Source organism: Ceratotherium simum, chromosome 24 (genome assembly GCF_057802395.1).
Source record: "Ceratotherium simum simum isolate JZ-2026a chromosome 24, ASM5780239v1, whole genome shotgun sequence".
Lineage (NCBI taxonomy): Eukaryota > Metazoa > Chordata > Mammalia > Perissodactyla > Rhinocerotidae > Ceratotherium > Ceratotherium simum.
The window spans coordinates 33444059-33466380 of NC_141923.1; the positions used below are offsets into that span (position 1 = coordinate 33444059).

General features: G+C 44.7%; 1 protein-coding gene across 6 annotated transcripts; it reads right to left on the minus strand.

Moving 5' to 3' along the window:
* Positions 1 to 548: 548 nt before the first annotated feature.
* SRSF5 (serine and arginine rich splicing factor 5) lies at positions 549 to 5504 on the minus strand. 6 transcript variants are annotated; one of them, XM_014784335.2, is made up of 9 exons: positions 5353 to 5472; positions 4553 to 4605; positions 4309 to 4453; positions 3910 to 3980; positions 3676 to 3774; positions 3304 to 3373; positions 2012 to 2085; positions 1446 to 1556; positions 549 to 1356 (listed from the first exon to the last, which is right to left on the minus strand). In XM_014784335.2, exons 3-9 carry the CDS (start codon positions 4432 to 4434, stop codon positions 1089 to 1091), a joined length of 819 nt encoding a protein of 272 aa, XP_014639821.1. In that variant the 5' UTR covers positions 4435 to 4453; positions 4553 to 4605; positions 5353 to 5472; the 3' UTR covers positions 549 to 1088. The 6 variants fall into 6 exon arrangements, 5 of the variants coding, with proteins under 5 accessions (XP_014639821.1, XP_014639822.1, XP_014639824.1 ...); XM_014784336.2 differs by lacking the exon at positions 4553 to 4605 and having other exon boundaries at positions 5357 to 5504; XM_014784338.2 differs by lacking the exon at positions 4553 to 4605 and having other exon boundaries at positions 549 to 1353; positions 5353 to 5500.
* Positions 5505 to 22322: the final 16818 nt, after the last annotated feature.

The window sequence follows — 22322 nt, forward strand, 5'->3', positions numbered from 1 at the left end:
ACCTGCAGGTAGAGGGCTCTAACATTTAATAAAGATGGATGAAAACCTTAACCAGTTTTTACTATTAAATTGTTCTTCCCTTAACATACTGCCACATCTATGTCTCAGGACTAAAGGAAAAAGCATGTCAAAGCCCTTTAAAGCATTGGTGTACACGGATTTAAAAAAAAAGTTTTATGTGTTTATCTCTGACCATCGAAATTATATTACAATCTGCAAGATGGGCATGAAACATTAACGTTTACAGTTTGCCTCCCAAACTGTCCTTCCCCTGACTACAAGAGAAAGAGCATGGGAAAATCACATACAAAGAAAACTGTCAACTGTGAGCTGTCATTGTTTTGAAGAGTTCACTGACTTCTCCGCCCATCTACTGACCAGCCTGGAAAGGTCAGAAGTACTATTTAAATTCTTAAAGAAAGAAAGAAAAAAAAACCCAACCATCCAAACAACTCCAATTCTCTACAAGGGATTTTAAATGTGTTGAATGTAGAAGGGGAGGGAGGGAGGAGTAAATAGGATACTTCCTTCAGACAAACAGACAAAAGCAGTTTTGTAATCTTTTATTATCAATAACAAACAGCTGCTTTTACGTCTTGGCTAGGCAGCTGTTAAAGGCTGGGTGGGAGGACACCCTTAACCCTAACAAGGAAAACTCAAATTAAGCCTTTATGTACAAGCAAATTTAGAGCTCTTTTACGTGTCCAAAGCTATTAATTAGTTTAATTGAGGCATTAAACTAATTCTGAATTAACATATTTGAATAACCAGGAACTAAAATGTTCAAATTTTTTCTAGTACAAAAAATTAAATTTGCTTTAGTTATAAAAGAGCTCTGTCAATATACACAAACTATATACTTCAGACATCCACAAAAATGTGAGCAGAAGGCTTATCAAAAGACATTTAATACAATTAGTTTTCAACAACCCCTCGGTGGTCCACATCTACAAAGATATCCAGCCCAACCCAACCCCCCTCCAAACCCCACCCCCACAGAAAAGCACATACTTACCAGAATTTTTAGCAAGTATGGTTTGGGAATTTGTTTTTTTTTAAAAAGGCCCCCAGGGCAAGTTATTTACAGTTTAATTGCCACTGTCAACTGATCTGGACCTGGACCGGGACCGAGATCTGGACCTCTGGCGATCCACAGATGCTGGAGACTTAGATCTACTTGAAGAACCACGTTTCTGGCTCTTCTCAGGCACAGGAGACCTACTAACAGAACGGGACTTGCTCCGGCTCCGGCTCCTGCTCCTGGACCGACTGTAAGACTTGCGACTCCGGGAACGGGATCGGCTACGAGACCTAGAGGAACTCCTGCTCCGGGAACGAGACCTGCTTCGTGACCTACTAGGAATGAAAAAAACAAAAAAACGTTAAGTGGCAAGCCCTACGAATCCATTAAATAAAACTTGGACTTGAAAACATTAAAGAGATACCTGTGCCTTTTGCTGCCTTCGATTAATTTGATTTTTCTCCCATTTATTTCCTTTCCAGAAAGTTTTTCAATAGCATTCTTTAAGTCACCATAAGAGGCAAACTCAACCACCCTACAACAGATAAAAGCCATTTGTAAAGTTACACACATTTTATAGTACCAAAAACTACAGTCTAGACTAAGCACCTTTTCTCTGTTCATTTTGCTACCACTGTATTAAGAGTCTTATCTCTTGATGGATAACACAGCATTAGAGTAAGGTTTCTCAACCTGCAAACCACTGACATTTTAAGCCAGATATTTCTCTGCTGTGGGGGGGCTGTCCTGTGCATTGTAGGATGCTCAGCAGCATCCCTGGCTTCTACCCACAAGATGCCAGTGGCACCCTCAACCAGTTAGGACAACCAAAAACGTCTCCAGACATTGCCAATTGTTGCCTGGAGAGCAAACTCATCCCTGATTGAGACCCACTGCATTTGAGGCTGTCCAAATTTTAAGTACTCAGAAACATGCACAATAAAAATCCCAGGGTGTTTTAAAAGTCTCTTATTTTCAGTATATACTCACCCTTCATTTAATTTAGGTCGATGTGCATCAGCAAAGGTTACTTCCCCAGCTTGTCTCATGAAATCTTTGAGATCCTTAACACAAGACAATTGTGTTAAGGAGAGAAAAGGAAACGTGACACACAAACAACCACATGGTATAAAAACAAGACTACTGAAAGAGAAGATGTTAGATAAAGTACAAACATGGCATTTACCACACTTGTATTCTATCAGAATTCAAAAATTATCTATGTCAGGGCACGAAAAAAATAGCATATTGCTTTTAAGCAAAATGCTAGAGGAAACTGAAATTTTAACATTAAAGTAGTATTAGTCTATACTGAGCTCAATACAAAAGGAAAAAAACAAAGAAAAAAAACAAAAACAAACAAAAAGGAACAGTACATATTTTTAAAGTAAAGACTAAAGTAGAAATTTTATATTTAAAAACAGAACATTTACAAGACACCAGTTATTTTGTGCCCCATATGTCATTAAAAAAGTTTACTTTACCTTTATTATTATATCCCTAGGCTAGTCAAGCAGCAAACCAATAATCGGTCGGAGAAACCTTCATGACATATGCCCGACTGGCTCTTCGCCACCCACTTGAAGGACACTACCCAATCGATGGAAGCCTTTAATCGCACAGCCCTCCCTATAAGCAGACTACTGGCGATGCAGACATGTTCTACTCTTGTGCAGTTACCAAGGACCACTTTACTGCGATCAGGATTCCAACGACCACCTAATTTCGTATCTTTCAACTCTTTTCGACCAGGACCTCTTATTCGGAAGCGTTACAGAAGACAGCTCTCAACTTAGGAATCAGATCACGTTATCAACGCTCTGGGATCGCTGCAACCTGGCACTTCAAGTAAGTGCACCGATTACGTCTAGACCGGCAAACACAGATCTAGAGGTGGCCAATTGATCACTGTAGGAGCTGACTGGCAAAGTCAACCAGGCCCAACCAAGAGTGACCAAGACAACGATTAGGATAACCCACAGGCACTCCTCGTCATAAGGCCAACGACACAGATAGGCTGGCAAATAAAGGGTTTAATATTTGGTTAAAATTGATTTTAAGAAACAAGAAAAAATATCCTCAAAACATTTACATTTGATCACTAATATTAAAATTTGAAATATCCCCCAGTTACGTTTAATTAAAATTTTAAAATTACAATTAAATCCATTAATTTAATTAAATTTAAAACTACTTTTAACAAAACATATTAATAAAAATTAGCTACCCATTAACTTTTAAAAAGCCACATTAAAATAGCTCAAAACTGTATTTCAACAAACCTGCCAGCTGACTCTTGAAGATAAATTCTCAACTATAAGCCGATTTTCTGTTCTTACAGGTGGAGCATTTCTGAGGAAGAAAATGAGTACTCACAATGGAAGAAATGCAGTGAGGTGCACTTATTGTGTTCAACTGTGGGCAAGTTCAAGCAATCAGATATGACAAGTCATTCAAATGGCTTCCATCAACAGTTCCTGCATTGTTTTTATATGAATAATTATACAGACTTTCAACAGTGGACTAACATAGGAATAACCAAACCGATTACACAGTAAATGCCAGAATCACCTATTACTAATGGTTCTTGAACATTAAATACATCTTCTGCAGTAATGATCATTCAAAGCAGCCATCCATGATCCACCACATACCGTCTATCATTTCGAGGCCTTCGACTACTAAAACGGTCAGAGTAGCGTCCTCTACCTCTTCCACCTCGAGATCGAGCCCTAGCATGTTCAATAGTAACCCTACAGGAAGGAATGAAAAATCTTCATTATCCACTAAGCTATATAAGTGATCTACTTAGGAAAACACCCCCGCTGACCCAGTCTGCTCTATTTCACAGTGCTAACTAGTTATAAAACTAAAAATAAGACTCTCACCTTTCACTGCAAAGTTCTTTTCCATCAAGTTCATACACAGCATCATCCGCGTCCCTGGGATCCTCAAATTCCTAAATAGAAGCATGAAAAAAACACAATGCGTTAACATGGCTATAAAAGTGTATTCTACAACATAATAAGAGAGCTAAAGACATGTGACACAATGGGAGCATCTCTTAATGACAGTGCCATATAGATAAGCCTGATAGAGAAGAGACCAGCAGCGGTTTCCCTCCAGCCAGCAGTGAAGTTCTTTCATCCCCTTGGAAACTTCACCACCTTAAGGATTCACAACGTTTTCTAAAGCTACTCCACCTGGACCCAGTAAGATCCAAAACACTGCTTATCAAAATCTTAACCTATTCCACAATAGATAATCCGGCCAATCTGAACACTTACCACAAAACCAAAGCCTCTTTTCAGATCAATGTCTCTTATCCGTCCATACCCCTTGAAGAATCGTTCCACGTCCTTCTCCCTGGCCGCTGGATTTAGCCTCCCGATGAACACCCGACAGCCACTCATGACGTCCGGCTAGGAGGTCCTGTTCGAAAATAATTCAATTGAGATAATACCAGTGAACATCCGAGGAATCCCTGGTCAAGGGGTCAAAGACATAAACAGCATAAAATAAAATGTTTACCCGGTGATGTTACAAACAAGATTGCCAAGAGTGCCTCTTATTAGGCCAGGTCCCTTGCAGACAAAATTAAAACTCGGCTCCCAACACGATCCTTCCCTGGGCCCAGACCGCAGCAACCGCAACGCCCACTGCCGCCTCCGGAACTGCGCAGCCGCACACTCTCCCCGGCTCTTCTGGCCCCCTCCCATCTGCCGCAGTTAGGAAAGGCCGAGAAGTGCGGGCGGAGCCGGCCCCGCCCTCCGCCAGGCCAGCCCAATGGCGACGGGCCGCGCGCGCGTCGCCGCCTCCCGGGAGCGTCACAGCGGGGGAAAGCCGGAATCTCGCGAAGCCACGGCCGCGCCTGCGCAGACGGCAGCGGGCGGACGCCGGGCAGCCACAAAATGGCGGCGGCGTAGCCAGCGGTGGGGAGAGCCGCGCGTGCCGAGCTCCCTTCTCCCTCCCCCTCCCCCGACTCCACGGTTCCGGAGTCCGTGGGCCCACCCGCGGAAAGCCCTAGCCACACCCCGAGCAAAGATCTCGGCCCGCCACTCGGGGGGGGGTTCGGACAGTGATGAGGTAGAGAGGCAGGGAGGGGCATCCAACCCCTCGGTGTGAAAATGACCATAACCACGACCGCCCTTCCACCTTAGCTTCCCCTCAAACAAGACCCCAAGGGAGACGTGCCCCAGCGCCCACCTCGAGTAAACTGCGCTCATTGGACGCCGTCCTCCGCAAAGAGAGCAGCCCCGGCCACTCGCCATCCGAGCGGCCATGAAGAAGCCTCGATCCGAGAAGCCTTGCCCTCAAAGTGAACCACTCACCTACCGGACAGGATCTTTGGCAGCAGAGACCCAGAGAGGTCCGTAGTCTGCGACGGAGCCGTCTGCCTCCCCGCAGACCAGGACCCAACTCGTCTACGTCTCCCCACAACTGACGCACTTAGCTGCTCGGGCGTTCCACAAAATGGAGGGCGCGCCCCTGCGTCACTTCCGGAACCGCCCCTGGACCTCCCCCCCGGAGCCGGGGACAAAGTTCCCGCGGGGCCCGGGACTCTGGACGGTGACCGCCGAGCCACCCTCACCGCGAGGGGCGGGGCCGGGGGCGGGGCGTGGGCGCGGCGCCAGGTGGCCGGCGCTGAGGGTACAGCTGTTGAAGACGTTCGCCTCTCCTAGGCCGTGAGGTTGGCTTCGTCGTTCTGTCTCCCACAAAATCACCCTAAGACAGATGACACCCCTTTTCCATCTAGATTTTTTTCTAGATACCCCGAGGTGTACTGGTAAAAGAAACTCAGGCTTTGCAAAAATATCTGGCCGTCTCTGACCCCTTGCTGCTTGCAATTTAAGGTTGCGCTTTGGAGGGCGCTCCTTGATGCTCAAGTGACTATTTTAGCCCTACCACGGACGTGTGGTTTAGTTATGGTAAGAAGACTAAGGGACCGCAGTATTTTTTACATGGAAGGTTTTTGCGTGGTGAAATATTGAAATTGGAACTGCAGCTGGAAGGCCATCTTAAATTGAGGCCAGGACGCAGATTTCTGCATTTCCGCTACTCTAGGACTGCGCTGGCTGGAGGAAGTTTCAAGCTACTTTTAAGTTCAAGTGGTGTTTGGTTAACCCTCCCTGTTCGGGTTTCTGTAACACGTGGAAGTCTACCATTCTTCAGAAACTCTGTGTTTTCAAAGTGGGTATGAAACATAGTCCTCCCCCTCCTTACCTCCGCGTTTTCCCAGTAATGCTGGCAGGCTTAGAAATTTAGGCATAAAGAGACCGATAGTGAAAAGGTGACTTTTCTTGAGTGTTTTTAGGTGGAACCCAAGGCATTCCATTTTTGAGAGGTGCCGGGAATCTAGGGTTGCTGCTTGCCACTGGAGTTACACGGCGATAAAGTAGTTCTACAAAGAGCAGGACTTCCGGACCTTACTCTTATCTGGGGCCGGTAGGAACTCTGGACTAGAACTTGGATGGTTTGTATGGCTGAGCTCGTCCATGCATATATTTTAATGATTAAAAAGTGCTTCAGGGCCGGCCCTGTGGCTTGGTGGTTAAGTGCGCGCGCTGCAATGCTGGTGGCCCGGGTTCGGATCCCGGGTGCGCATCGAGGCACCACTTCTCCATCCATCCTGAGGCCGAGTCCCACATACAGCAACTAGAAGGATGTGCAGCTATGACATACAGCTATCTACTGGGGCTTTGGGGGGAAAAAATAAAATAAATAAAATCTTTAAAAAAAAAAAAGTGCTTCAGCGTGTACACAGCACGCTGTGTACTTGTGAACTTTAGCTCCTTATGGTGAGGGAATTAAAGATGGATTTAAAAGAAAATATGTATTAGCTAAATTAAAAGAAAACACTTATCTTTAGCTGCCAGCCTGATCAACATTGGCAATTTATAATACACATATTGTCCCAAGCACCAGTACTTATTTAATTACATTTGTTAGCTTTTTGCATAATTAAAAAAAATAGGTCTTCCAGTTAGTTTCTACATTTTGCGTCGACTATGAAGCAACTGCTTGTGGTTACACTCACTAAATGTTATTTTTGCTGCAATAAGAGAAAGTAATCTGGAAAAGGTTTTCTGGGCGTGAAAAACAAGAATGAGGGTGCTGTATGCCATGGAAAAAGCTGCTGTCTTCAGCCCGTGGTGGTGTGGTTTTCTTCAGGACTAATTTTTTTATAAAGCTTTTCCTCTTGATTTATTTACTGTTAAGTCTGTCATTTCAACAAAGGTAATTTTTCATTAGTAGTTCCTTGACTTAGTCTGTATTTTAAACCACTTGTCTTCTGCAGTGTTTGTTTTTTCTATGACAACTGCCTAGTAAATCTCCCTTCCGGATTCTTACCAATTTCTCCAATAAACACAAAGTCATCTTCCATGAGCAGAATTACTCTCCCTCCTGTGTGATCCTACAATATTCTGTGTATACCCTGTGTATAATTCCTTCATCACTCACTTGTAATATACATGTGTTATTCATGTTTTTGTTTCCCAGAAATGCCTAGCAGAAAAGACTCAATATTTGTAGACCTGGATTTGCATTAGCATTTGGGGGGGGTGGGTTGTACTGTTCCTATATTAATGTTTCAACAAAATGGCTTGGCATCCTTTTCCTAAGACATCTGAGTAGCAAATCTTTAGTAAAGGAAAAATGCAGAGAAATCACGGATTAAAATAAACACAAAGTTGATTGGCCATGTCTGTTGGGGACTCTCGGCATAACTGTGGGATGTTTCATTCATCACGTTCCTAATTTCATCTAACTCAGGGGTCAGCAAATTACAGCCTGTGGACTTAATCCAGCCTGCCACCTGTTTTTGTAGGGCCTGAGGATGGTTTCACGTTTTTAATAGGTGCGGGAGGGGAATCAAAAGAAGAATAATATTTCACGGCATATGAAAATCGTATGAAATTCAAAGCTCAGTATCCATTAAGTTTTTTTGGAACACAGCCACTCCTGATCATTTACTTATTGTCTACCTCGGTTGTCCTGCTACAAAAGCGGGGCTGAATAGTTGTGATAGGGACCGTGTGGACCACAATACCTAAACTATCTACCATCTGGCCACTTTCATGACCCCTGAGCTGATTCCTAAACTTTAAACTGCTCTGGGAATGCTCCACCCAACTCCCTTTGTCAGATAATAAAATCAAACAAGAAGACAAGGATTTGATCTTGATTTTTAAATAGTTTATTTTATTCCAATTATAATAAGAAATATATGCTCGTTATTCCAAAAATGTTCAACAGGAACAATAATTGAAAGAGGAGAACACTCATGATCCATCTCACCAAATCAACCTCTGATTATATTTTGCTGTATTTCGTTCTCGTGTTTTTACCCCTGAGAGTTTAATATATGTTTTCCAATTCAAAAGTAATACATCATCATTTTAAAAAATATAGATATGAGAATTTAAAAGGCCATCCTTATTCCTAACCCTGGAGGATAACTATTTGGCTTTTTATATTTCCCTTTAGTGTTTTCCTGTAAGCACAATTGCATTTTCAAAATATGAATCATCCTCATTTATAGAATTTGGCATTATGAGGGTTTTTTATTCATAAAACTTAATCATGGGTATTTTTCCATGTTTCTTTGTTTTAATGTATTTATGATCAAAAGTGTATATCCAGATTTATATTTATTTTTCCACTTAACATGACACAACTACATGCCTGGGGACAATATTCATTCTTACCAGCAATTTTGTTTTTCTGAAACAGTCCGAAATATCACCAGATGCTTAAAAATTCATATCCGAAACTCCCAACACTAAGAAAAAGTGTTGCTCCCTCGCTTCTAGCTAATAACTCTAAAGATTTTTTTGAAAGAGTACCCTTAAGGAATCACTCTTGAAAATTTATGGTTTTTAAAAATGTTCGGTTTTTGTTCAGATTCACCCCTACATACCTCTCTGACTTCTCTCTATTCCAACATCCTGGTGTTTTGTTGTTGTCCTTTAGTCGTGCACAGTAATTAAAGTGCCTGTGGACCCACTTCTTTAATTTGAGTGCCTGGATCAGTTTTTCTCAACACAGCTGTGCTCTGAAATCACCGGGAAATGTCTGTAACATTCTGCTGCTGGGTCCCTGCTGGCAGACATTCTGATTTCACTGGTGTGGGGTGGTGCCCTATTTGTTAGTAAGGGCTGCAGGTGATTCTAATACTCAGCTGGGAGGATCAGAGGAGTGTTGACCTGGATCTAGGAACTCACTGTTCTGTCCTCCATGAACTCCATCTGTCATCTGGCTCCATCTTCCCTCCCCCAAGGACTCACATCTCACTCAGGTTATGGCTGGAGCCCGGACTGGGACAGTCATGGGGAAGCAGGTTTGGGACACAAACCATTCTAACATCAAGAGAAACTTAAATTCAGGGCGCCTAAGCACATCGTCCCTACCCTCCCCCTTTATACTGACAGCTGCCGTTTCCTGAGCTGTGTTAAGGACATTACACACATTATCTCAGTCAATCCTCATGCCAGCCCTTCCATGTAGGTGTTATTATAACATTTTTTAAATGAGGAAACTGAGGCTTAGAGAATCTAACGATCTGGTCTGCCCAGAACATCCACTTTCTGATTTTCCGATCAATGCCCTTTCACAAAGCTGCAGCATGACCTTCCTGTGATACCTGTCTGTGCACTAGAGTGGCCAGCGAAATCCCAGAAGTGGGAAGCACTTCTACTGAATTTGCAGAGTCCTGACCACCAAGGCCTGGGAAGGTTGGAGTGAAATAGAGCTTAGAAGAGGGGGCCGGCCCCGTGGCTTAGCGGTTAAGTGCGCGCGCTCCGCTACTGGAGGCCCAGGTTCGGATCCCGGGCGCACACCGACGCACCACTTGTCCGGCCATGCTGAGGCGGCATCCCACATACAGCAACTAGCAGGATGTGCAACCATGACATACAACTATCTACTGGAGCTTTGGGGAGAAAAAGGGGGAAAAAAAAAAAGGAGGAGGATTAGCAATAGATGTTAGCTCAGGGCCGGTCTTCCTCAGCAGAAAAAGAAGAGGATTATCATGGATGTTAGCTCAGGGCTGATCTTCCTCACGAAAAAAACAACAAAAGAACTTAGATTAGGCAGAGGATCTCTGATGTGGCCTGAACTGAGGGAGAAACAGTATCTGTAGAGAGAAGCAGCAAAGAAGCTCATCGTAAGGGCTCCTGAGAATATTTTCATAGGCAGGGATAGAAAGTAATATCAATTCAGAATTTGTTGCCAAAACTTAGAAACTCTTTATAGGTCCGTAACATAGCACTTATTTATGTCAGGTTGTGCTATGAATTCATACTCAGCTTAAATTCTAGCTTTAGCTGCTGTTTCTGTCCCACTTTTACGTCTACTCTCTGTTATCCTCTAACTCAAAGAATCATTTGGGCACTATTTCAAATGCGGATTCCCAGTGCCATTTTAGCAGAGAGCCTGAGTCAGGAATCGGAGGCTCAGGAATCTGAGTATTTAACTGGAACCTAATCAGGTGGGTCCCAACTATAGTTGGCAACCTCTAATCAGCCCTGTATTGTTAGGTTCATTATCTCAGCAGCCATTCCGTGCTTTCAGCTCTTCTCAAGCGACAATGACATACCATGGCGTGTTAGTTTCCTTGGGCTGTCATCACAAAGTATCAAAAACTGGGTGGGTTAAAACAACAGGAATTTATTGTGTCGCTCATCTGGAGACTAGAAGTCCTAAATCAAGGTGTCAGCAGACCACGCTCCCTCCGACAGCCCTAGACGAGGATCCCTTCCTTGCCTCCTAGTTTCTGGCGTTTTTTTTCTGAAGTCCTTGATGTTCCTGGCTTGTAGGTGCATCACTGCAGTCTTCACGTCATCTTCATTCTGCACGTGTCTGTCATTGAATTTGTGTCCAAATTTCCCCTTTTTTAATAAGGACGCCAATCATAGTGAATTACAGCCCACCCTAATGACCTCATTTTAACTTAATTACCTCTGTAAAGAATCTCCAAATAAGGTCACATCTGAGGTACTGGGGGTTAGAACTTCAACATACCTTTTCAGGGAGGACACAATTTGACCCATAGCACATAGCTTCTGCCACATGCTATTGGTCACACAGCCCAACCCTGCTACAATGCGGGAGGGAACGACACAGGTTGTGAGAACTAGAACGAGGGGATGACTGGGGGTCGTCTTGGACACTGACCCCCACACTGCTTCCTGCTTCACACAGAAAATGAAGTTATATGGGCTGGCCCGGTGGCATAGCGGTTAAGTGTGCGCCCTCCGCTGCTGGCGGCCCGGGTTCAGATCCCGGGCGCGCACCAATGCACCACTTGTCAGGCCATGCTGTGGCGGCATCCCATACAAAGTGGAGGAAGATGGGCACGGATATTAGCTCAGGGCCAGTCTTCCTCAGCAAAAAGAGGAGGATTGGCATCAGATGTTAGCTCAGGGCTGATCTTCCTCACATACAAAAAAATAATAAATCTTGTTTATTTAAAAAAAAAGAAAATGAAGTTATCAAGCCACCACTGCCTCGATCTCTCTCCTCTCCATCTTCAAATTACTTATCTTCATCGATCTTCTCCTTCTCGTCTGTCAGAGAACGGAGGAGTTTAATTTCTTTCCGAGGCTTTGGTTTTTCAAGTACTGGATTCCAGACCTTGCTCCATCAATTATTTTTCTCTTTTTTTCTATCTTAAGTCCCACTCTCTCCATTACCTCTTTAATCCTTATCTGTCAAACCTGCTTAGTTTCCCTCTTTAAAACTTAAAAAAAAAAAAAAAACCCTCCTCTTGCCTATGTCACTTGTCAGGCTGTCCCATCTTACCTTTCCTAAGCCAACACATTTCTTAACAGAGCAGGTAGTCTTAATGCTCCGAGATGCCACTTTCTCAAGCTGTCATTCACCTCCAGCCAGACATACACCACCCCCCACCCAGAAACTGCTCTCAACATTCATAACAACCCAACCGCAAAATCCAGTGGCCTCTTTATAATCATCATCCTCCTTCATAAAAACTACCATTCAGCCTTCCCTTACTGTAGGCCAGGCACAGTGCTCAGGGCTTTGGGTTTATTAGCGAATTCAGCCCTTAGACAACTCTCTCAAGTCAGTTCATATCCTCCTTTTTTATTTTTTTAATCTGTTGAAACCACGGCTCAAAGTGACACAGCTGGAAATGGTGGAACCTTGAACTGAGCCCAGGGTGTCTTTTCTAGCTCTGTAGTTCTAAAGTATTTTCTTTCCAAAGTTAAAGGAGTTACTCAAAGTGGAAATGAAAAACCTTATAGCATTTTTTAAGTCAGGAGAGAAATTTTTGCATCGCAGGGAAGTGACTTCAGCTCCATTGTTGTCTCTGTGTTACAAAGATGTGAGCTAGAATGTGTAAATGGATTGAGCAGAAGCCATTTCTAGTGAGGACCGAAGCATCTAGGCTGTGTTACAAGTGACATCCGCAGGCCGAGGCACACAGGGGAAGCAGCTGAGCGAGTCGGCTGAGCATACAGGAGCTGGAAGCAGATGTGTGTTGGAATTTCAGGTCCAAGGCTTGCTATGGTAAGCTCCAGAGACTAAAATAGGGCCTGGCACATCATAGGCTCTCTGACAATATTTGTTAAGGAGTGAATCTATGACTTTCAGCATGTTGCTGGACCTTTCTAAGCCTCAGTTTCCTCATGTGAGAAATAGGTCAATAATAGTACTTAATTCATAGGGTTCCTACGAGGATGAAGTGAGGAAATGCATATAATGTATTTGATCCAGTGCCTGGTACACTCAACACATTTCAGTTGTAAGAAGTAATATGGACAGCCTTGTCTCTCCATTCAGAAAGGACAGAAACCATAGAGGAGGTTAAGCTGCTGTAACAAAGAGAACCAATAAAACAGTGACTTAAAAAACATGGAAATTTCCTTCTCATGCCCACAAATCCTCTGTAGGTAAAACATAAACGACTGAAACATTCCAAAGTCCAAACCATTCAAAGGATTAATGAAAAAGAGAGAGAAAGAACTGGACAAGGGCCATATCTACCCAAGAGCCACCCCCCAATGCTTGTTGCCCTCTACACCTGCTCCGCCCCCCTAAGCTGTCAGGAAATGCAGACTGACCAATCACTGGGCTCTTTCCATCTTTGCTATCAAGAGAGAAGCCTCAAAAGTATGAACTCCCTATACCAATTCATAACCGAGCCATTGTGGTGGGGTACACATACCCCCAAAGAGAGACCCCCCCCAGCTCAGCCCCAATCCTGGAAATGATTCCTTCTCTGATACTCTAATTATGGTCAAGGCACACAGAAGCAATCAAGTGAAGAACAGTTGACATCCTGTCTGCTCGATAAGTCAGAGAACCCACAGTGGGCCAAGTTTAGTCCAGAAGAAGTAGCTTCCTCTTGGATATAGAGCTGTGGAAGGGAATGGGAAGATTTACCATGTGTTTCTTCCTGATCACTGTACCTCAGATAAACAGTCTCCTGTTTTAAGAGCTTGGATATTGAGTATTTAATTCAAATGGCAGTGGCTTGGGTTAAGGAGAACTGGAGTAAGACATCCTGCTGGTGCAATTAGGCCATCCTATTGAACTCTGTAGAGAGCTGGTTGAATCCACGGTGAGATACTGCTAGGAATCCAGGGCTTTAGAAACTTGGAGCCTGATGGAAAGCCAGTGACCAGGAAATGCCCAGCATCTCCAGCATTAGCACATAAAAACTGGTGCATTCTTAAAAAGACAAAAAATAACGAGTGTTGGAGAGGATGTAGAGAAAAAGGAACCCTCATACATTGCTGGTGGGAATGTAAATTGGTGCAGCCACTATGGAAAACAGTATGGAGAGTCCTCAAAAAATTAAAAATAAAACTACTATATGATCCAGCTATTCCCCTTCTGGGTATTTATCCAAAGAGCACAAAAACACTAATTCAAAAATATATATGCATCCCATGTTCATTGCAGCATTGTTTACAATAGCCAAGACTTGGAAACAACCTAAGTGTCCACTGACGGATGAATGGATAAAGAAGACGTGATACATGTATACGATGGACACTATTCAGCCATAAAAAAAGATGAAATCTTGCCATTTGCGACAACATGGATGGACCTTGAGGGTATTATGCTAAGCGAAATAAGTCAGACAGAGAAAGACAAATACTGTATGAGTTCACTCATATGTGGAAGATAAAACAACAACAACAAACAAACACATAGATACAAAGAACAGATTGGTGGTTACCCGAGGAGGAGGGAAGGGGGGAGGGCAAAAGGGGTAAGGGGCACACGTATACAGTGATGGGTGGCAACTAGACTTTTGGTGGTGAACATGATGTAGCCTATACAGAAGTCGAAATATAATGATGTACACCTGAAATTTATATAATGTCATAAACCAATGTTTCCTCAACAAAAAGAATTGGTGCAGCTTCTGGGTCTAGGTGTGGGACTTCCAGGCTATCTTCCTTTTTTTTTTTTTTTTTGTGAGGAAGATCAGCCCTGAGCTAACATCCATGCTAATCCTCCTCTTTTTGCTGAGGAAGACCGGCTCTGAGCTAACATCCATTGCCAATCCTCCTCTTCCCCCCCCCCCAAAGCCCCAGTAGATAGTTGTATTTCATAGGCTGCACATCCTTCTAGGTGCTGTATGTGGGATGCGGCCTCAGCATGGCCGGACAAGCGGTGCGTCGGTGCACGCCCGGGATCCGAACCCGGGCCGCCAGTAGCAGAGAGTGCGTACTTAACCGCTAAGCCACGGGGCCGGTCCCCAGGCTATCTTGATTAGGCTGACTGTAGTCCTTTCTTGTGATTTCTACCACCCTAATTCCTGTGTAAGGCTCATGTGCTCCCAGTCACAGACCCTCTTCAGAACAGCAGGGCACGTGGTATAAATAGTTGACTGGTGGTCAAAATGGAAGCAAAGAAAGAAGAGGCTGGAGGTGGAGACAAAGAGGATCATGGTGGGCCTCAACTACCTTGTTAATGAGCTTGGACTTTATCCAGTGGACACTGAATAGATGCTGCAAGGTTTTATGCAAGAAGATAACACGATCAGATTTATGTTTTAGAGGGGGAAGACTGGGAGGGGGATGGTGGCCAAAATCAGTTAGGACTCTTTTTATGGCAAGAAACAGAATGCTTGGTATAACCATCTTAAGAAAAGGAGCTTATTTATTGGCTAATATAACCGAGCAATTTACAGACAGGCCCAGTTGTAGGCTTAGCAGTATCTCTAGCATCCATCCCTTGGCTCCACTTCCTCTGAGAGTCAGTTTCATACCCAAGCTGGCTTGCCCATGTTAGCAAGGTGACAGCAGCCCTAGCCTGACAACCTCACACCACCAAGGCCAGAGGAAGAGAGAGCATCCCTTACATGAGCTTCCACTGAAGCCTCTTAGACCCTTCCCAGAACTCTAGCAAATATTTCCTAACATGTCATTGGCTTTCAACTGGTTATCTACTCATCCCTGAACCTATCACCATGGCCAGAATGACAGTGTCTTAGTCCACTGAGGCTGCTATAACAGAATACCATAGACTGGGTGGCTTAAAGAACAGACATTTATTTCTCACAGTTCTGGATGCTGGAAGTCTGAGATCAGGGTGCTGGCATGGTTGGGTTCTTGGCAAGGACCCTCTTCCTGTTCATGTACTCATATGGCCTTCCTTGGTGCAAGCACAACGAGAGAGAGAGATCCGATGTCTCCTCTTACTTTTTTAAGGACGTGAATCCCATCATGATGGCCCCATCCTCATGACCTAATCTAATCCTAATCACTTCCCAAAGGCCCTGCCTCCAAATACCATCACATTGAAGTTTAGGGCTTCAACATACAAATCTTGGAGGGACACAAAATTCAACCCATAGCAGAATATGCTGATACAGGCTGTGGCTAATCAGCACCCATGCTACACATGGGGACCCATGCCAGAAATGGGAGAGATGCAGTCCCACTCAAACTACGGCTTGACAGGGGTGGAGGGGGGTTCTCCAAAGGGAATCAAGAGATTGTTTTACCAAAAAGAGGGTAATTTTTTGTGTGTGTGTGAGGAAGATCAGCCCTGAGCTAACATCCATACCAATCCTCCTCTTTTTGCTGAGGAAGACTGGCCCTGAGCTAACATCCGTGCCCATCTTGCTCCACTTTATGTGGGATGCCGCCACAGCATGGCCTGACAAGTGGTGCGCCAGTCATGCCAGGGATCCGAACCCGGGCCACCAGCAGCAGAGCACATACACTTAAGCACTACGCCATGGGGCCAGGCCAAAAAGAGGGTAAATTGATGTTGACCCAAGATGACCCCCAAGGATCCTCACATTTTGGTATTCACATACACCCTCCCACTTGTACCAGGTTTGGTCTATGTAACCAACAGAATACAGCAGAAGTGAAAATGTGGAAAATTCAGTTTAAAAAGACTACGGCTTCCATCTTGAGCTCTCTCTCTCTCTCTCTCACACACACACACACACACACACACATGCGCACACACCTCACTCAGGGAGAAGCCAGCAGCCGTGTCTTGGCCCTCAGGCAACCTAAGGAGAGGCTGACCAAAGCCTCCAGCCAACAGCCTGCCAGGAATGGGGGCCTGCCAACAACCACAGGAGTGAGCTTGGAAGCAGATGCTCCAGCCCCACTCGAGTCTGGAGATGACTGCGGCCCTGGCTGACAGCTGACTGCAACCTTGCAAGCAACCCTGAGCGAGAACCACCCAGCAAAGCTGCTCCCAGATTCCTAACCCTCAGAAACTATGTAAGATAATATGCATTTGTTGTTTTAGACTGTTAAATGTGGGGGTAATTTGTCACACAGCAGTAGGTAACTAACACAGATGGTGAGGCAGAAACAACAGTTGTGCATTAAGTCAATCATGGGATTGATGGGGAGTGGTAAAGGGAGGGGACAAATTGGAGAATATTAAGGAGGCAAATTATGACAACCTAGTGGTTGATTTGACATGGTGGGTAAGGGAGATAGAAGAATTGGATTTCACTTCTAGGCTGTAGCATGGGTGTAATAGAGGACACAGGAGGAAGGGTAATGCCCATGAGTTTACTTAGGTTCACCATTTGGAAGTACCTGGGACGTCCTGGGAGGAGATCCCATCAGGCAGTAGGAAACAAAGTTTTGAAGCATAGGAGACAGGTATGAGTCAGAGCAGTTTTCAAGATCCAGTTGAAAGGAATCCCCATAAATGTGACAGTTGAGACCGGAAAAATAGATGAAGTCACCCAGGTTTTTGTTGAGGCAAAGATGTGGAGGGAGTATTCTGTGAACAGATTAAGAATGTGTTTGTCCTGAAAGGAGCCTTCCAGTGACCGGTGGAGAAAGGGCCGTGAGCCCAGAAGATCCCAAACATGAACACTATGGGGACAAGAGTTCGGGGAGACCAGTTCACCAAAGGCTTACAATCTGGGCTAGGATCAAGGGTTTCAGGGACATGATTAACTTAGAATTCAGACAGGACCCTGGCACAGTCGGTGTGTGTCTACTCCTCACTTGGTGCATTCGCACATGTCAATGTGGCTCACACGCTCTGGATTGGTCCATCAGAAACACGTTCTCGCTTTATTGCATTTAACACTTGATTGTAAATAGATACTCCTTCTGGTTGTCATTAGAAGGCATGTTAAGTCTATTTTTAGTGTTTTGTTCAGTAAGTCATTGGCCAACCTCGACATGGCCTGGAATCTGTGCTGTTGTCCCCACAGCTCAAAAGTATCTCGCCTTTCTCTAAATTCCCGTCACATTTCATGGCTTGTACATCTCCTCTGTTGTCACAGGCTGCCTTGGAGTATTATTATTTATGGGCAGATTATAAATTCTTTGATGTCAGAGACCCTGTTTTATAAATCTTTGCATCCCTCTCAGCGAGAAGCACGATTCCCTGTGCCCGTTGCAGGCAGCCGCACACACCAGCTTGTACATCACTTGGGCTGTACATCACCTGGGACATCACTTGGGCTGGCTGCTGAGTGCCCACTCCTTGGTCTTGGAGAACGGCACGGCCTGTCTTCATGGTCAACTCTCTCAGCAGCTCTGTTGCTGCTGCCTGAGCCTACCCCGTTACTAATTTGCTCATCATGGATCAATGAGATTCTCTCTACTCCAGGAATTTGGAGTTTTGAACTGAAAGACCCATCACTGAGGTGTCTTAATGGCAGCAGGCCAGGAGGATGTCAGCTTCCCAGTCTGTGGCTGAAGTACCCAGAGCTGCCTTCAGCCAGTGCTGGCACCTCCTGAAACTGGTTCACACCTCCTGGATCTCACGGGATTCCTCTAGCACCTTCCACCAGTTTCCTCTTTTTGCCTAAGCCAGCTCAAGCTGGCTTCTGTAACTTGAGCACAAAATAGCTTAACACACAACATTATCCAGTGCAAGCAACAAAAGATGGGTTTATCATTAAGAACTCAGAAGTATCTCATGAAATCCAAGGGCAAGAATGTGCCCAGCCTGAGGGGGAGTCAGGAAACAAGGAACCAGGAACTGTCAAGAACTCAGGAATGTACAGTCTCCCTTCCTCCTCTCTATTTTTTTTGTTTGTTTGTTTATTTCATTTGCTCTCTCCCTGGAGCCTGGGTTTCCCTGCCTCTCAGGTCCGTATGGCAGAAGACGGCCACACCGTGTTATCCAGTTTTTATATCTCCTCCATCCAAAAGCAGATCCCAGAATGAGAGTGGAACTTCTTAGTCCCAAATCTGATCAGCCCAGTTTGGGCAAGGTGTCTATCCTGGTCCAACCCGAAGCCGTGAGTCACACAGTACAAACACGGCAGTCAGAGAGCCAACCTCCTAGACAAGGATGAAGTTAAAGAGGGTCATTGTAACCTAGACTGACACCCCGAATGCTGAACAAACGAGCAGCTCAACTTCAAAATGGCCCAGTCTGCCCTAGATCCAACTTACAACCACCCTTCACCCTCCCACCAGAGCAGGCCTAACCCGCTTATCTGTCTTCCTGCGCTAGGCTCTGCTTTGGCAGAGATGTGTGAAACCGCCTTATCTGCTTGAGTCATGCTTATTTTCCTCACTGTGTCCAACGTAGGAAGATACCCTAATGATTACCTACTGTACCTCGTAACATTCAGGAATAATTGGAGGCCTACTATGTGCCAAGTACTGTGCAAGGTGTTTCATAGACATCTATTTGACCTTCTCACTGACTCTAAGATGGATATTGCTAAGCCTGTTTTATGGAAGAGGAAATAGGTTCCGAGAGGTCTAGTTCCAGGTTCAATGACTAATAGTGACAGTGGGGCTCAGGGTTCAAACCTAAGTGTGTCTAAACTCAAAGCCCATTTGCTCTTTGCAAGGTCAAGGTCAACTCCAGTATGGAAGGGAGGGGTGGACAGACTGGAGTCGAGTGCCTTGGAAAGCAGAGGCTGACAGTGAAATTGAGTTCAGGCTAAGGGGCTCAGACACTGTAGGTTCCCAGCTTAGTCTCTGAGGCTCTGACACTGGCTCCCCACGGCCCAGCTCAGCGCACTGCCTCTCTGACCCAACCTTCTCCAGGAAAATGGGGCTAACAAGGAGCAGAGGAACATGATGGTAACAACAGGCTGGAGATTCTGTCCAGTGATTTATCTTGAGTCTCAGAGCATTTTATGAGCATTGCCTGTCCCAGGAAGATTTAACAAATAGGCCCAATTTAGAGCAACTGCCAATAATAATAACTCACATTTATTGAGTGCTTACTGTTCCTGACACTGTGCTCAGAACTTCGTGTACATTGAATCACTTAAACTTCAAAACAAAACAAGTTTTCACAGAAGGAGACTGAGGCTTAGAGAAAGTAACATCCAAAGGTCACATGACAAGTAAGCCTTTGAACTCAAGCCATTTATCTCAAAGAGGTCAAACTTTTTGTACTGTGACAAAGAAAGAAATACTGGATCTGTGCTGAAGAAAAACTTCAGGACATACTCGGAGAAGGTTAAGGAAAGAAGTTGTCACACAAGAGGGAGGATGAGGCCAAGCAGCCGTTTTCCCATGGTGGGGACACCAGCAGCTCTGGGTGTGCTGGGTTATGAGGCTCACCTGACCAGGTGAGCAGCTTCCGCCTCCTCGCCGGCCGGTCAAGGTCACCTTTACATCAAGTTCTAAATGGCAGCAGCTGCTCCACCCCACTTGCCTGTGTGTGAAGGGCTGGGGTATGTGAACCCTGGCGGACACACCAAGACTTTCCAAGGGACATCTGGGCATTAATTAAATTCCATTTTCAGGGACCTACCTGCTATTCTAGGTCCTTGTCTTAGTCAGTTCGGGCTGCTGTAACAGGATACCATAAACTGGTGGCTTATAAACAATAAAAATTTATTTCTCACAGTTCTGGGAACTGGGACATCTAAGATCAAGGCACCAGGAGATTCGGTGTCTGATGAGGACCCGCCTCCCGGTTCATAGACCACCGTCTTCTCTCTGTGTCCTCACATGGATGAAGGGGCAAAGGAGCTCACTGGGGTCTCCCTTATAAGGGCACTAATCCCATTACCTAATCACCTCCCCAAGGCCCCACCTCCAAATACCATCTCATTGGGAGTTAGGATCTCAACATATGAATTTGGGGGCACGCCGACATTCAGTCCATAACAACCCTCCACTTCTAGATGCACTCTTTGCTAAGCGGATCTGGTTGTCAACTCTCCTCTTAGTCTAGGAATAGTCCTTCCCCGACCTCCGTCCCCCCACCATGAAGATTCGGGATGAGTGAGAAGTTACCTTTCTTTTGTCCAGTGTGAGAGGAGCGTCTCTGAGGCAGCAAACAAAGGGATAATTACAAGTACTGAGTCGGTATGGAGAAAGCCAATGTGACTAATGATGGGATAACAAATCCTCTTGTAAATCAAATGGTTTCCAATCCTTCGCTTTTAACTAAATTAGAGGAGGACATAACTAAGTTGTCAGCAAATACATTATTAAGTATAATTTTTGATCATTCATAAAAAGATTTTTGACATATAACTCAGAAGAAATTTTACAAATTGAGTGACATTGCTTTACCAAAACTCCATCCATCCCATCTACTTGTTTATATAAACAACATTTCTCAGCACTTAAATATATAAATATCTTTTTCTTGCAATAAATATTATTCATCCACAGTTAGATGGAAAAAATAGCCTTATCCACATCATTAAGAGATGTATTTCCAGTAAAATTACTTCTGAAATGGAATAACTATCAAAACTTGCAAGGTGTTTATGTTGTTTTGATCATGGGCAATTAAAAAATTTTAAATTTCGGGGCCGGCCCCGTGGCTTAGCGGTTAAGTGCATGCGCTCTGCTACTGGCGGCCTGAGGTTTGGATCCCGGGCACGCACCGACGCACCGCTTCTCCGGCCATGCTGAGGCCACGTCCCACATACAGCAACTAGAAGGATGTGCAGCTATGACATACAACTATCTACTGGGGCTTTGGGGGGAAAAAAGGAGGAGGATTGGCAATAGATGTTAGCTCAGAGCCAGTCTTCCTCAGCAAAAAGAGGAGGATTAGCATGGATGTTAGCTCAGGGCTGATCTTCCTCACACACACACAAAAAAATTTAAATTTCTACTTATATACCTAATTTTGATGCATAGAAATATGAAAGGGTGCTTAAAAACACTTTCAAGTATAAAAACGTATTATACACGGATAAAGTTCTGCAGAGGAAGTGGAATGGAAATGAGCTCCAGAAGAAAAAGAATGATTAACTTTCTGTCCTATTAGAAGAGCTGATTTCTGTGTACTGTATTAAAATGGATCATGATGGGTACCAAATTGCAATGGTATGCAGATTCCAATGGATTTATTTGAGTGATGCAATCATTTTATTTTGAACTGTCAATGCTGAAAATGCATTGCCACTAAATTTTTTTTTTTGGTGAGGAAGACCAGTCCTGAGCTAACATCCAATGCCAATCCTCCTCTTTTTTTTGCTGAGGAAGATTGGCCCTGGGCTGACATCCATGTCCACCTTCCTCCACTTTATATGGGACACTGCCACAGCATGGCTTGACAAGCGATGCGTTGGTGCATGCCTGGGATCCGAACCTGCGAACCCCAGGCCGCTGCAGCGGAGCGTGCGCACTTAACCACTGTGCCACCAGGCCAGCCCCGCATTGCAACTATTTAAATAGATGAGGGCCGGCCTTGTGGCTTGGTGGTTAAGTGTGCGCGCTGCGATGCTGGTGGCCCGGGTTCGGATCCCGGGTGCGCATCGAGGCACCACTTCTCCGTTCATCCTGAGGCCGAGTCCCACATACAGCAACTAGAAGGATGTGCAGCTACGACACACAACTATCCACTGGGGCTTTGGGGGAAAAAATAAAATAAATAAAATCTTTAA

Bases quoted from the DNA above. Each gene is read 5' to 3' on its own strand.
- SRSF5 (XM_014784336.2), bottom strand. From the start codon at position 4,434: ATGAGTGGCTGTCGGGTGTTCATCGGGAGGCTAAATCCAGCGGCCAGG. The intron at 3,775-3,909 runs GTGAGAGTCTTA...TCCTTCCTGTAG, and splicing joins AAAGAACTTTGCAGTGAAAG to GGTTACTATTGAACATGCTA. The intron at 2,086-3,303 runs GTTTGTTGAAAT...TCTTGTGTTAAG, and splicing joins CTTCAAGAGTCAGCTGGCAG to GATCTCAAAGATTTCATGAG.